General features: G+C 43.5%; 3 protein-coding genes across 3 annotated transcripts; 1 reads left to right on the top strand and 2 right to left on the bottom strand.

The window, feature by feature from the left end:
- Positions 1-1,713: 1,713 nt before the first annotated feature.
- Positions 1,714-2,124, bottom strand: H3-4 (H3.4 histone, cluster member). Its single transcript, XM_061149159.1, has one exon. The coding sequence runs from the start codon at positions 2,122-2,124 to the stop codon at positions 1,714-1,716; it is 411 nt and encodes a 136-aa protein (XP_061005142.1).
- Positions 2,125-7,519: 5,395 nt separating this feature from the next.
- LOC133061670 (histone H2A type 3) lies at positions 7,520-10,431 on the bottom strand. Its single transcript, XM_061149676.1, has 2 exons — positions 9,709-10,431; positions 7,520-8,484 (listed from the first exon to the last, which is right to left on the bottom strand). Exon 1 carries the CDS (start codon positions 10,329-10,331, stop codon positions 9,939-9,941), a length of 393 nt encoding a protein of 130 aa, XP_061005659.1. The 5' UTR covers positions 10,332-10,431; the 3' UTR covers positions 7,520-8,484; positions 9,709-9,938.
- Positions 10,432-10,623: 192 nt separating this feature from the next.
- Positions 10,624-13,082, top strand: LOC133061669 (histone H2B type 3-B). The gene has a single exon (XM_061149674.1). The coding sequence runs from the start codon at positions 10,647-10,649 to the stop codon at positions 11,025-11,027; it is 381 nt and encodes a 126-aa protein (XP_061005657.1). The 5' UTR covers positions 10,624-10,646; the 3' UTR covers positions 11,028-13,082.
- Positions 13,083-14,255: the final 1,173 nt, after the last annotated feature.

Below are 14,255 nucleotides of genomic sequence, written 5' to 3'. Positions count from 1 at the left end.
AAATGACATGGGGTGGGGGTAGGGGGGCGGGCAAGTACCATAGGGTCCTGCTGTTTCAATAATCCCTAGCACCAGCCTGGAATTATTGGTCACAGCCTTTATAGTCATGAAATTTAAAAAATCAGAATAATGTTTTATTCTGCACCAAAATAGCAGAGTTGGGAGATGAAAGACCAAGAAAGCTGATGCTAACTTGCAATACGTATTGCCTTTTAAATAACCCCAAGTCTGCGATCTACCTTTTCTGTGCTTTGTGAAGTATTTATCTTGCAAGGAATAGATTTAATTCATAGAAAGCAGCAAACCCAGACTGGATCTGCATGTCACCTAGTGACCTGAAATTAAAGAGTTCCTGGAATGAAGCAGACAGTAACTGGAATTGAAGCTTTTCCAAGATACACAGACCAGGCCTGTTCAAAGTTTATCACCAAGCCTTTGGTGGTGACATACTGCAGATTATGTCCACAAGGAATGAACTGTGATTAGAGGTTTGAAACTTTCAAGCCCATCTCCAGGAAGGGGACAGCAGTTGGAGGTTCCATTCAATCACCAATGACTCAATCAACCGTGCCTGTGTAATGAGGCATCCATGACAATCCCCGTAGGACTGGAGTTTCCAGGTTGGTTAGCAAGAACTCATACACATGCCTGGAAGGTGGTGCACCATAACTCCATGGGAGCAGAAGATCCTGCATTTGGGACCCAAGTACACATCTCTTATTTATAGCCTTTAATTTTTTATAATTAAGCCAGAAATCTAGTAAGTAAAAAAAACCAACTTTGGTTATTTCTCTTAGCTACACACAGGCTTCATCATTTCAACCACCAAAAATGTAGCCCAAACAAGTATAGTAGGGAATGGATTTTATCCCCTTTGCACGACGAGAAAATCTACCAGGCTTTTAATCAACTTAATAAAACTTCAGTGGAGAAACTTCGAATCACCACCAATGGAAAATTCTTTTTCCCCTAAAATCCATGCTCCCATCATCTCCACAGAACTCCACTACTGAAAGTATGGTTAACCACCCTGTGTTTCAACAAGTTCACTCAATGGGGATGGAAAACTCTTATCACATGCTGCCAAGTTACCAGCTGTTCCAGAGTCATGTGTGACTCTTTGCAACCCCATGATCTGCAGAACGCCAGGCTTCCCTGTCCCATCAACTCCCAGAGCTCGCTCAAACTCATATTCATTCACTCTGTGATGCCATCCCCCCATCTCATTCTCTGTTGTCCCCTTCTCCTGCTGTCAATCTTTCGCAGTTACCAAGATCTTTGTTCAAGTATTAGTTCTCCACATCAGGTATATTGGCTAACTGCCATAGCAAAGCTCTCTTCTTGAAAGATTAATACTTGGTACTACCCATGATTTTACTGAGGCTTCCCTGATGGCTCAGATGGTCAAGAGGCCTGCACTGCAGGAGACCTGGGTTCAATCCCAGTGTCACCAAGATTCCCTGGAGAAGGGACTAACAACCCGTTCCAGTACCCTTGCCTGGAGAATTCCAACGATAGGGAAGCTTAGCATCGCAGAGCAGGACACGACTGAGTGACTAACACACACACCCCCCCCCCCCCCCCGTAAGAATCAGTCAGCCCTCTAACTCAAAAGGAGCTAACTCGTTTGTGTACAGCACTCTTTTTGAAGAGGTAGTGGCTCTGAAAAGAGCCTTTGGGGGTCAAAATTACCAACCACGTGCACTAAAGAATCTAGGCACGCTCTCCACGAATTCGCCGTGCCAGCTGGATATCCTTAGGCATGATGGTGACACGCTTAGCATGGATGGCACACAGATTGGTGTCTTCGAAGAGACTGACGAGATACGACTCACAAGCCTCCTGCAGTGCCATCACAGCGGAACTCTGGAAGCGCAGATCGGTTTTGAAATCCTGCGCAATTTCCCGCACCAGGCGCTGAAACGGCAGCTTCCGAATCAGAAGTTCGGTAGACTTCTGGTAGCGGCGGATCTCCCGCAGTGCTACGGTTCCAGGCCGATAGCGATGTGGCTTCCTCATGCCACCGGTAACTGGTGCACTCTTGCGAGCAACTTTGATAGCTAACTGCTTACGAGGCGCTTTGCCGCCAGTGGACTTGCGAGCAGTTTGCTTCGTTCGGGCCATGCCGCTGCCGCTTCCACCACCTAGATGAAAGGAGTTGTCACAGCCTTCTCCGTCCCCCGCCGACGTGCGATAGCGCGAAGCCTGCCCTCTTTTATAGAGGGTGTAGCCTTCCCATTGGCCAATTGCTGGGTGGCGTGAGGGCAGGCTAAGCTCTGATTGGCCCATGGAGGCATACAACATGGGCGCCTGCCCCTTATTTTCGGAATGCGAGGGCTTGGCCTCACAGGCTGGCGTCTTGGAGCTCGCAGGGTTGCTCGAAGAGCAAGTGGGTCTGAGTTGAATCGGGGTGGGCATCAGGTCTGGGTTCAGGTGGGCGTCATTGTGTGTGTTGCATCTCCGTGGACAGCTCCCTTGTTTTTCCTCAGCATTCTCTTCCTCCCCTATGGGCTGAGAGAAGAAAGTTCTAGAAGCTTACACTCTGCATTTGGCCTTTAGGTAGTGACAATTTGAATTTTCTTGATGGTTAAAGGAATTCCCTCAATCATTGTGCCCTGCAGTGAACCATCTTCGCCAAATGACACTGATGACACTCAAGATGGGGGTGAGGAGGTGGGGGCGGGGGTGGGGGAGGGGTGGGGAGTGGGCGAAGCAGAACGAACAGGAAGTAGAGGACCTAAGGGAGGACCTATGGCACTGCCCCCCCAAAGATATACTCTCTTCCCTGATTGGCTTTGGGCACATGCTATTTGCATTCCTTTCCCTGATTGGTGGCAGGTAGAAGCCCTATTTTGCATAAAGCTGAAAACAAAAGGAGGAATCAGCACGTATATAAAGGAAAAACCAAGCAGGGTGTGGTCCTCTCTCCTGTCTTGACAGTGTATTATCTGTTATATTTTTAATAAAGTTTTGTTTGCCTGAGCTCTTACTGGGCCATAACTAGCCTGCTATTTCAAACTCTTGCTATGCCAGAGGAAAGCTGAGATAATCCTAAGTGCTTGAGCTGTAGTTAACTTACTATTTCAAATCTCTTATGGTGAGAACCTGCTGAGAGAAATAAACCAGCCTGACAGTTCTGAACAAGATGCTTATCTGCTCAGCTTTGGTTCGGTATCCTACCTCTGAGCCCTAACCTGGGAACTGGCTGGGCTCAGGGTGAAGCCTTCCCTGACCTACCATCCCATCGACTGCCCTGGCATTCCACTTCCTCATACCGGATTCTTCCTAGTCTTGCTCACTTCTCAGTATAAAAGATCCTTCACTACCTAAACCTGTGAGATGCTTATAGACTTTAAGGACACAGCTGAAAGGCGCCAGAATGTGCCATCCCCAAATACTATGCTAGTTGAGCGGAAAGATTGTTTTAAACTAGACACTTGAAAAACAGCTGATGAGAGAGCATTCTGATGTCACCTTTCTTACTGAAAACGGGAGTTAAAAGTCCCTCGTGAAAGATGCCTGCCCTATGCAAGAAGAAACAGTCTTGTCATCGAGGATGAAATAAGACCAAATAAGATTCTGCACAAACTGACCTTATTAAGATAATTCCTGTCGTCTTGTAGCCTCCCAGGTATAATTTAGTCATTTTCCCATAATTGCCTTTGTTCCATCTAACACAAAAGCATTTCGGTTTTGTCTGTGGGTATTCATTTCCTTATGAGGGCTCCTGAGTCATGGTGGAACTTTCATGCTTTTCTCTTATTAATTCATCTTCTGTTAACAGAGCCCCAGCTAAGAACTAAGCTAAGAAGAAAGAATTTTCCTTTGCTATTGCAATAGCCCTTTCCCCTCCCTTGCAATAATCTTTTCAAATGAAGATCTCTGCTTACTATATCTGGAATTTTTTTCATTTGACAGTGATTGTTGCACAGAGTCCTACCACCCTCTTCAAGTCAGGTGTGGTTGGCTAGGAGAGAGGCAGAAGGACCAGAGGGACCATCCTAAGCAAGCCCTGGTATGCATGATGTGGGTCTGACTAGGGACAGACTCATCTGACTGGGAAACACTGGTTAATCTCCTCAAAGCCATCACTCATTTGGAACAGGTAGTGTCAGAATCTCTGCATATTCCCAGGGTTAAAGGGAATGATGACGGATGGATGGATGATGGTAGTTTGGTAAAGCTCAGACTATTTAAAAATATTTTCAATGCATAAAGTGGAATGCCTCAGAATGTTTTTAAATGTGTAAAATTTTTTAAAAAATACAAAGAATTATATTGAAGTTAGCAAAATGCAACTATCAAAATATAAATTTGTCACATCATTATAAATGTGTATCTTTATCAATGATTAAACAGCTTCTAATTGGGGAAGACTTACAACTACTGTCATTTCAGAGTAGTTATGAACATTAAAGATATTTAGAAATCTCTGTCATGGCTGTACCGTGATATGATTCCATACCCTATCCTCTATTTAGCATACCAATTTTATAGTGATTTTCCTAGAAATACAGGTTTATAGCCAATCTCAGTCCACTTTCAAATGACACTATTTCATTTCATGGGTTAGTGCAGGTAACTTAGGAATAACAGAATATTACTATTTCCTCCCTTCCATCTCTAACATTGCTGTCATTATCATCCAATCTATTGTTGCCATTATTATTTGAACAGTTAGCAGTTACTAAGAATAGATAATTTTTTTGAGCTGGGTCAGAGAATCTTGTGATATATATCAAAGAGTATACTGTCAATGTTTTCCTCTGAGAGCTTTATGGTTTCTGGCCTTACATTTGAATCTTTAATCCATTTTGAGTTTATTTTTGTGTGTGGTGTTAGAAAGTGTTCTATTTTCATTGTTTTACATGTAGTTGTCCAGTTTTCCCAGCACCACTTATTGAAGAGGCTGTCTTTTCTCCATTGTATATTCTTGCCTCCTTTGTCAAAGATAAGATGCCCATATGGGCATCTTATCTTGTTCCATTGCTCTACATTTTTAGTTTTGCAGCAATACCATATTGTCTTAATGACTGTAGCTTTGTAGTATAATCTGAACTCAGGAAGGTTGACTCCTCCAGCTCCATTCTTCTTTTTCAAGACTGCTTTGTCTATTTCGGGTCTTTGATTTTCTCCTTCACTTTTGATGAATTATTTTGCTGGATACTAATTTCTAGGTTAGTGATTTTTTAAAAATATAATAATTTGTATATATGTCATGCCACACTTTCATGATTTCTGATGAGAAGTCTTAACTTTGTCTGTAGTTCGTGTTGCCCCATGCCCCGCCCCACCCCGGTTCTTTCAAGGTGTTTTCACCTTTGATTTTCTGTAATAGAATGTAATGTGCCTCAGCGTAGATTTCTTTTTTACCCGTGGTCTCTGAAACCCCTGGATCTGTGGTTTAGTCTCCATCATTTTGGAAAATTCTCAACCATTATTCAAGTATTTCTTCTACTCTCTCTTCTCTTTCTGCTATTCTAATTACAGGCATTCTACAGCTTTTGTAATTATCCCAGTCCTAGAATATTCTATTTTCTATTCATTGTTATTATTCCTTTTTCATTTTGGATTTCAGTTGGGAGATTTCTATTGACATTTCTTCAAGCTCATGGATTCTTTTCTAGACTGTAGAAAGTTGGCTAATGAGCCCATCAAAGGCAGTCTTCATGTGTTAAGTGTTTTCAATTTCTCACATTCCCTTTTGATACTTTCTTAGCATTTGCCCTCTACTTTATCCATTAGAGCCCTTAACATCTTAGTCACAGTTTTAAAATTCTGGTCTGAAAGATAATTCTAACACTTGTGTCCTATCTGAGTCTGGTTCTATGCTTATTTAAATCAATTTGGACTGTTGGGTTTGTTTTCTTTTTTTTGCCGGGAAAGACTGAAAGACTAGCAAATCTCTTCAAGAAAAGGAGAGATACCAAGGGAACACTCATGCAAAGATGGGCACAATAAAGGAGAGAAATGGTATGGACCTCAAAGAAGCAGAAGATTCTAAGAAAAGGTGGCAAGAATACACAAAAAGTGAAAGTGAAGTCATTCAGTTGGGTCCACCTCTTTGCAACCCCATGGACTGTAGCCCATCATGCTTCTCCATCCACGGAATTTTCCAGGCAAGAATACTTACTTGAGTGGGTTGCTATTTCCTTCTCCAGGGGATATTCTCGACCCAGGGATCAAACCTGGGTCTCCTGCATTGCAGGCAGACACTTTGCCATCTGAGCCACCAGGGAAACCCAGGGTACAAAGAACTATACAAAAAAGATCTTCATGACCCAGATAACCACGATGATGTGAATCCCTCACCTTTAGCCAGACATCATGGAGTGCAAAGTCAAATGGGCCTAAGGAAACATCACTGACAAAGCTAGTGGACGTGATGGAATTTGGCTCAAACTGCTGACCCACATGCTCTCTAGGACATTTGGGGGCAGATCTGATATCCTGCAGGAGTGACCTGGAAGGATGTGACCCAGAAGGCTGCATGTGGCTGGGAGTGAGCTGAGGACAGGGCAGCAGGAAGCAGAGGGGTCCTGGAGACCCATGGGCAGCACTGACAGGAGGGGCTGTTGGGACCAAAGTTGAGAGAGGAGAGAAGCACCAAGACCTGGTGTCCCTGGAGACCTCTACAGGAGGCAGTAGAACCCAGCTGACCAGGAACTGGGAGGGAGGGAAGCAGGCAGAGAAAGGGATGCAATTTTAAGCTTTTGCTGGGCATGCACTGGAGAAAATCAAAGCTTCATGAGACTTTGTGAGCAATGCATAGAAGTAAGACCCTAGCTGGAGGTAGGGAAACTCTGGAGGGGGAGCATTAGGCAGATTCTGATGACCAGGCATGGGGCAGCCATTAACAGGATCATAGAGGAGAACAGCTCAGCTCAGCCCAGATCTGATGGCACTAGGAACTGGGTCACCCAGTACTTCAAGTGCTAATTCCAAGTTCCTCTGCTCTCCCTAGTCTAGAGGAGCTCAGAAACTTTGGGGAGAGGGGAGGAATCCATTTGCTTTTTCACTTGGATGATTCTTGAATTTGCTGGTGAATGTACGGAAACTGATATTACAAGGAGGAAAGACTAGATGTGCAGCAGAGGTGGGTACAGGCCACACCTGGACAGGTGAGATGGCCTATTAGACTTGGGCCAGGCTAAGCCGAGAGTTCCAGACAATAGGAACACTTTATCTGCAGTGAGCATGGATGCTTCTGAGGCCACCCAAACTGCATTCTTCTTCTAGGATATCCCTCCCATTTCATCTTTCTTAATAAAGTGCCCACCCATAGGTATATGGGGAGAATAACCAAGATAATTCTGGTGAAGGGAATGCATGGTATGTGTCAGTTGGCTGGGAAGAAGGCTTCAAACTCTGAGGCGCGCAGAAGGAAAATGCTGTGGCTACCCAAAAGACTCCATACCCCTCTCCCCACGTGGTCTCGGAGGGATGCTACTGTGCAGGCAGGCCAGCCCACACTCCACCTATTGGATAAAAGTGATGGAGACACACTCTTTTTAGTGCATACCCTTTTATTAAGGTCACATATCTTTTTAAATCAAGGTGAAATTCACATAAACACAAACCATTCTAGAGAGTGATTCAGTGACATACAGGCATTCACAATCACCTCTTTCCATCTCTGAAATATTTTCATTACCCCAAAAGTGAATGAACAATACTCCATATTCCTGTAATACCCAACAACTAACTAGCAACAATTAATCTACTGTCCTTATGAATTTGTCTGTTCTGTATGCTATCATATAAATGGGATCACACAATATGTGACTTTTAGTGTCCAGCTTTTTTAACTTAGTACAACATTTTTGAAGTTCATCCATGGACATGTCATTCCTTTTTATGACTGAATAGTATTCCACTATATGGACAGACCACATTTTGTCTACGCATTCATGTGTTATGGACATTTGGGCTGTTTCTATCTTTGGGATGCTGCTGTGAATGTGAGAGGGGTGTCTGGGTAGCTGAGTCCTTGTATGTATCTGGAGGATGGAATGGCTGGGCCATACGCTGTTTTCTTCTTTAAGCGTGAGTCTGATGAGCTTTCTCTACCCAAGGCAGGCAGCTCTGCATATTGCATCATGTTTCTAAACCTGATAACCCTGACAGATGATCAGACCAAAGCTGCCCAAAAGAACTTTCTGTAATGATGGAGACCTTCTGTATCTGTTCTGTCCAGTGTGGTAGCCATTAGCCATGTGTGGCTAGGATGACTGAGAAACTGCACCTTTGTATTTAATTAGCTGAAAATTAATCAGAGCATGTGGCTGTATAAACTCAGCCTTAGAAGTGATAAAAGGGTTGCCTCTTGGAGCATCTCCCACCTCATGCTTCCCTGTTAACACTCCACTTGAGGAACTGAAAATCTGGAGCGCAGTGATGACACTTGAAGACCCGAGCTCTCCCTGTTCCTGAGAAATCGTTCGTTCTTAAACACCACCGAAGGGAGTGAAGACATAAAAAGACCTACATGAACATCAACACAAAAATAAAAGTTTAAAGTAGAATTGAAGGCTGTCACCGAGAACACAATGTACAGATCTCGAGAAGACTCTATCTCGTGCATAATCCTTGCAGTTTGTTTCATTGAAATGGGTCCCATTAGGCAATGTGGATGCTACTATCTACCTACATTGCAGAGGAGTTGGGTGCCTTGTTTCTATCCACACTGATAGTTCCAATTTTTGGTGCAGTTTCATGTTGCTAGGATATTTTCTAAAGACTAGCAAACATGTGGTTAGTTCCAGATAGTGTCTAGGGAACTTTTGTAAGATAAATATTTATAACATTCCTAAATTGTTTCAGTAGCCTGTATTTATCATAATGAAAAAAAATTAATGGAACCAGTAAGGATGACAGCAAGAGTAACATTTACTAAACTCATACTGTGCTAGAGATTTTTTAACATGGCGATTACTGTGGGTTTACTCATTTACTCTCTCAATCCCATGAAGTAAGTGCTATTAAAATCTTCACTTCTCAGTAGACTTTGCAGAAGCATATCTGGGACACTCCACCCTTTATTTGTAACAGCATGTGGAATTCATGAACAATCTTTTGAAATATCCACATATATATTACTTAATCTGGTCCTAACACTGTTCATTTTAGATGTACTGAATTCACAAAAACAATTTTATCAAGTTCAATGTACTGATTATTTTGACTCTATTAGTTTAAGAGGCTCTTACTGTTTAAACCAACCCAAATATAGTAATTTAAACTCCTTTAAATAATTATTCTATCTACAATGAGTTTTCCTTTAAAAATGTGCACCTATTTTCAAAATGTAAACTGATACATTTCAAATACATTTCAAAAGCTGAAAACGCATCTAACAAGACATACCCTTTCCAAGACCTTAGAATTCGCAATACAATAGACCATTCTGATCTCATGTTTTCTAAAAATCTAACTCACGCATTCATACCTTTTAAGATGGAAATCACGCTTATCTATCAGAACCTCAAACGATAGATTTTCTTTTACGATTAAATACTTTCAATACTAGTTCAATCTATGGATTTCTCATGGGATAAGAAAACAGTCCGTACTTGGCGTCTGAATGTCACAGTAATGACTTTCCGGAGTCAAAAGTAGCTTGTCACCGGTAATAAATTCTTAAGAATGAGTGGGATTAAAACTCCATGATCTTGGGGGTGAGATTCAAGAGAAAATATCAGACATTACCTGCAGCAAACGAACACACAGCCCACTGTGCCCCTATGCGCACCCAAATCATGTTTCTGGTTCGATTTCCCTCAAGCCCAGCCTTGCTCAGATTCGCGCAAAAACACGCTCCGAAAGACAGCCTTGGCCAGTACGGCTCTTTTCTAGACACTGTGGGTGGCTCTGAAAAGAGCCTTTGGTGTCAGGGGGCCGCTGGGGAGCACGGCCGTTTCCGGCCCGCCTCCGTCGCCTCACTTGCCCTTGGCCTTGTGGTGGCTCTCCGTTTTCTTGGGCAGTAGCACGGCCTGGATGTTGGGCAGGACACCGCCCTGCGCGATGGTCACGCGGCCCAGCAGCTTGTTGAGCTCTTCGTCGTTACGGATGGCCAACTGAAGATGGCGTGGGATAATACGCGTTTTCTTGTTGTCCCGCGCCGCGTTGCCCGCCAGCTCTAGGATCTCAGCCGTCAGGTACTCCAACACTGCTGCCAGATAAACAGGCGCGCCAGCACCCACACGTTCAGAATAGTTACCTTTGCGGAGCAGCCGATGCACTCGACCCACAGGAAACTGCAAGCCCGCGCGCGAGGAGCGCGACTTCGCTTTCGCGCGCGCCTTACCGCCCTGTTTTCCTCGGCCGGACATCTCCCACTAACGCACGACAACTACACAAAGCCAAAAAACAGAACACCAAAAAAACCCACTGTAATCAGAGAGTCTTTATATATGATCTTGAGGTAGTGCAGCCGACGCCGCCCGATTGGGTAGTGATGGTGACCAACCAGAAAAGGAAGTCACCATTTCCCCCTAATTTGCATCTGCCTGTTCCAGTGATGACGTTGCGCATTGCTTGATCCTATCAGAAATCAGAAACTCTAGATCCTTCATTTGAATACAGGACGTATAAGTTAAGTTGCTCTGGAGGAGAGGTTTCTTTTTTATTTGGAAAGATCCGTCGTCATGCCTGATCCGTCCAAATCAGCTCCCGCACCCAAGAAGGGCTCCAAGAAAGCTGTTACTAAAGCGCAGAAGAAGGATGGCAAAAAGCGTAAGCGCAGCCGCAAAGAGAGTTATTCCATCTACGTGTATAAGGTGTTGAAGCAAGTGCACCCGGACACCGGGATCTCTTCCAAGGCAATGGGCATCATGAACTCGTTCGTGAACGACATCTTCGAGCGCATCGCTAGCGAGGCCTCCCGTTTGGCGCACTACAACAAGCGTTCTACCATCACGTCCCGGGAGGTGCAGACGGCTGTGCGCCTGCTGTTGCCCGGCGAGTTGGCCAAACACGCTGTTTCGGAAGGTACCAAAGCCGTCACCAAATATACCAGCTCTAAATGAGGTGCATCTCGGTGCCCGGAAACCCAAAGGCTCTTTTCAGAGCCACTTACAAGATCGAGAAAGGGTGTCGAACACGTGAAGGGTTTGTTATGTAAAAGCATCCCTTGTCTACTTCGTGGTGGCTCCTAGGTTACTAAGAGCGCGCCCGGATTCCTCTCCCACCTCCCTGCCCCATAGACGTGTGCGCGCGCGTGTATGTGAGCAGAATGCGAAAGTATCAGTATTTCACCAGTGGTCGGGGATGGGCTGGCGAGGAAAAAGAACAGTGCGGGAAACAATGAAAAGGCTGCGTGTCCACCACTGCTTCCACTCAAAGCTAGCGACGCTTCACTAAACAGAATCGGAGCCTTGAGTTCAAGTGTCTCTAGGGTCTGGAGAGTACCATTTCCGACGCTTGCGGGCATGGTACAATTTTGTGTGCGCAGGATGTTCGCCTGTGGGTGGGTGGCGCGGGTCTTCATCACCACCCCCCCCCCCCCCCCCCCCCCGCCCAATCTCCCGCTTCCCCAGAGGAACTGTATGCCATTCGAATACCTCCGTGTTTATTAATGAGGGTGTTGTACAGCTTTGGCGCTGGCGCCTGGCGATGCATCTCTGCCCAGACCAGATATCTTTATCCTAAGGCAGTGAACATTTACGGGAGGATGTTTGCATGTCTGGATTCTTCAAAGGCGGAATGTTTGAAACCGAAAGGAAAATGGAAGCATGGTGGAACACAGCTCTCTCTGCTCGAGAACTGGATGTAGTAAGCCCACCCCGGCTGCAGGTACCTAGGGCGGGACTGGGGAGAGGAGGGCAATTTAAGAGAAAATTAACCTTTTTCTCAGCAAATGTAAACTTCCACTTCAGCCCTATTATTCTCAGTGACGCACTGGTGACGCAGAATTTTCCCTTTGAGTTCATGGCATTCATTTGGAAAATGTCATCTTAGTTCAGAGAAAGTGCTTTAGCGTGAAGAGTTCACTCAGGAAGATATCACCTACCTTTTTTGCCTGTTTTTTCTTATTTGTAAGAAGGGGATTTCAAATAATCACTTTCTTGACCTGTTTTGAGAATTAGATATGTTGAAAGGTCGTGTCATCTCGGGCAAGGAACTGACGTTCACTTAAAGGCTAACAACCAGGCTTTTGCAAATCATGTCCAAAGGAAGAAGGTTGCATGCTTGATTCGGTTGGTAGGGCTGGGCTGGAGAGAAAACGTGCCCACGGCCACCGTGTCCTCAACCACAGCGGCTGGAAAAATGCCCGCCTCATTCTTTTTTCTACATGGGTCCACTGTAAAAGAATTTCTAAAACTCCACACATTTTTAAGTTGGCGTCCAAAATACTTCATGCTTGGTCAGTAGTTGCAAGAATGCAAATCTCAAGACAGGACGTTTTACAAAACAAAATGGTCTCACATCAGTTTTTTTAAAGGTTTCTATTGAAATAGCTATTCAGTACCACAGTCAGTTTATAGAATACACTATTAAAATTATTCGTTAGCACAAAGCTAGTTTAGGTAATTCTTTTTTCACCTCGAACTCATTTTCATTCAACTTCAGATTCAGCATTTTATCCTAATGTAAGATATGTCTATTTAGTGTTTTATCTATCTCCTTTATACACAAAGATGGAAATTGAGATTTAAAAACTTGTTGGTGAGCAGAAATAAGTTTAAAAATCTTCTGGACAACACACAATTGTTTAAATAAGTTTTGACAGGTATTGACAGGTATATATAAAACCGAAAATAAAACTTTAGTGAAAACTGTGTCATTTAAAGATCTGGATAGTGGTGTCTGCCTCCCACACCTTCCTTTCTTTTCTGAGTTAACTTGTGCACTCATGGGCACATAGTATTGTTAGAGTGAAAGCAGTGTGTAGGCATTATTTCTTTTCCTTTGTTCTCTTTTATAGATGAGTATTTGAACTTATCTGTACTTATCTGTATGTTCTATCATCTGTACTTATCTGTATGTTCTATCTGTATTTGAAAATACTCATATGAACATATCTAGTGTTCGAACCTGTTTTTTATAGTCTGAAACAGTGTTCAGAAAAATAAATAACTTCGAAATGGAAATTTTGTTCTAGCACTTTTACTTCTTTGCCTTCCTAGTTGTAATACAAAATTTAAACCGTGATCTCTCATCAAAAGACAACACCTTTCATTTTCTCAGTAGATACCTGATTCATACTAAAAACTACTAGCGGAGGAGGTGGTGGCGGCCCTGGGGGATTGCATAGGCAGCGTGGTCTCCAGCAAGCACTGGCTTTTCGGCATCCTCAGCGGGCTCATCCACATGGTTAGCCCTGAAAATGCCAAATCCAGCTCTGATGATGAGGAGCAGCAGATGGTGCTTGATGAAGAAATGGAGAATGAAATTTGCAGAGTATGGGGTATGTCAATGGATGAGAATGTGGCTTTGTTTCTCCAAGAATTTAATGCTCCTGACATACATTTGTGGGAGTATTGGCCAATTCCAAATGTCCTCGATTAAGAGAAATATGGCCTGTTTTCAGGAGATATGTGTGTCCATCAGCAGTGATAAAAATCTTGGCCAAGTATTCAGACTCTCCTACTCTGCTGGTAACAAGCAGGTTGTTACTTACTTGCCTTTCTCAGACAAAAGTGGCCAGTGTCTGGGTTGAAAGAATCTGAGAAAATCCAGCTATTTATGCTAGCATTTGCTTCATGATGTCAAGTTCAACAAATGTTGACTTGCTGGTAAAGGTTGGGGAAGTTGTGGACAAGCTGTTTGATTTGGATGAGAAGCTAATGTTGGAATGGATTAGAAGTGGGGCTGTTCAGGCTCTGCACCAACCCCAGGAAGATTCTGAACAGCAGCCAGTGTTTCGAATTGTGCCCTGTGTACTTGAAGCTGCCAAACAAGATCGAGAACAGCATGGGCCTGTAAGGCTTTGCATGCCTTTTCGTTATTAAATTTGTGTCATACAGGCAACACTTCTTTTACATACGGCAACACTTCTTTTACATACAATTTAGTGAAGTTTTTTAAAAAGTACTATATTGTTTTATTGAAAAGCCTCTTCAAAGGAGCATAAAGAAGTTACAACAGACATCACAGAATTATAAACTGTCATGACATTACTATGAGTAATTATACACCAATAAAATTAAAAACCTAGAAGAAACAAATTTCTAGAAATGTACAATCTTCCAAGACTGAGCCAGGTAGAAATAGAAAGTATAACACCAGGATTGAAACTGGCTAATAATTCTCGA

The sequence above is a fragment of the Dama dama genome, chromosome 9 (genome assembly GCF_033118175.1).
Source record: "Dama dama isolate Ldn47 chromosome 9, ASM3311817v1, whole genome shotgun sequence".
In the NCBI taxonomy this organism is placed as follows: Eukaryota; Metazoa; Chordata; class Mammalia; order Artiodactyla; family Cervidae; genus Dama; species Dama dama.
Note: the sequence above shows the minus strand (reverse complement) of the source record. Positions and strands in the feature narration are given on the sequence as shown.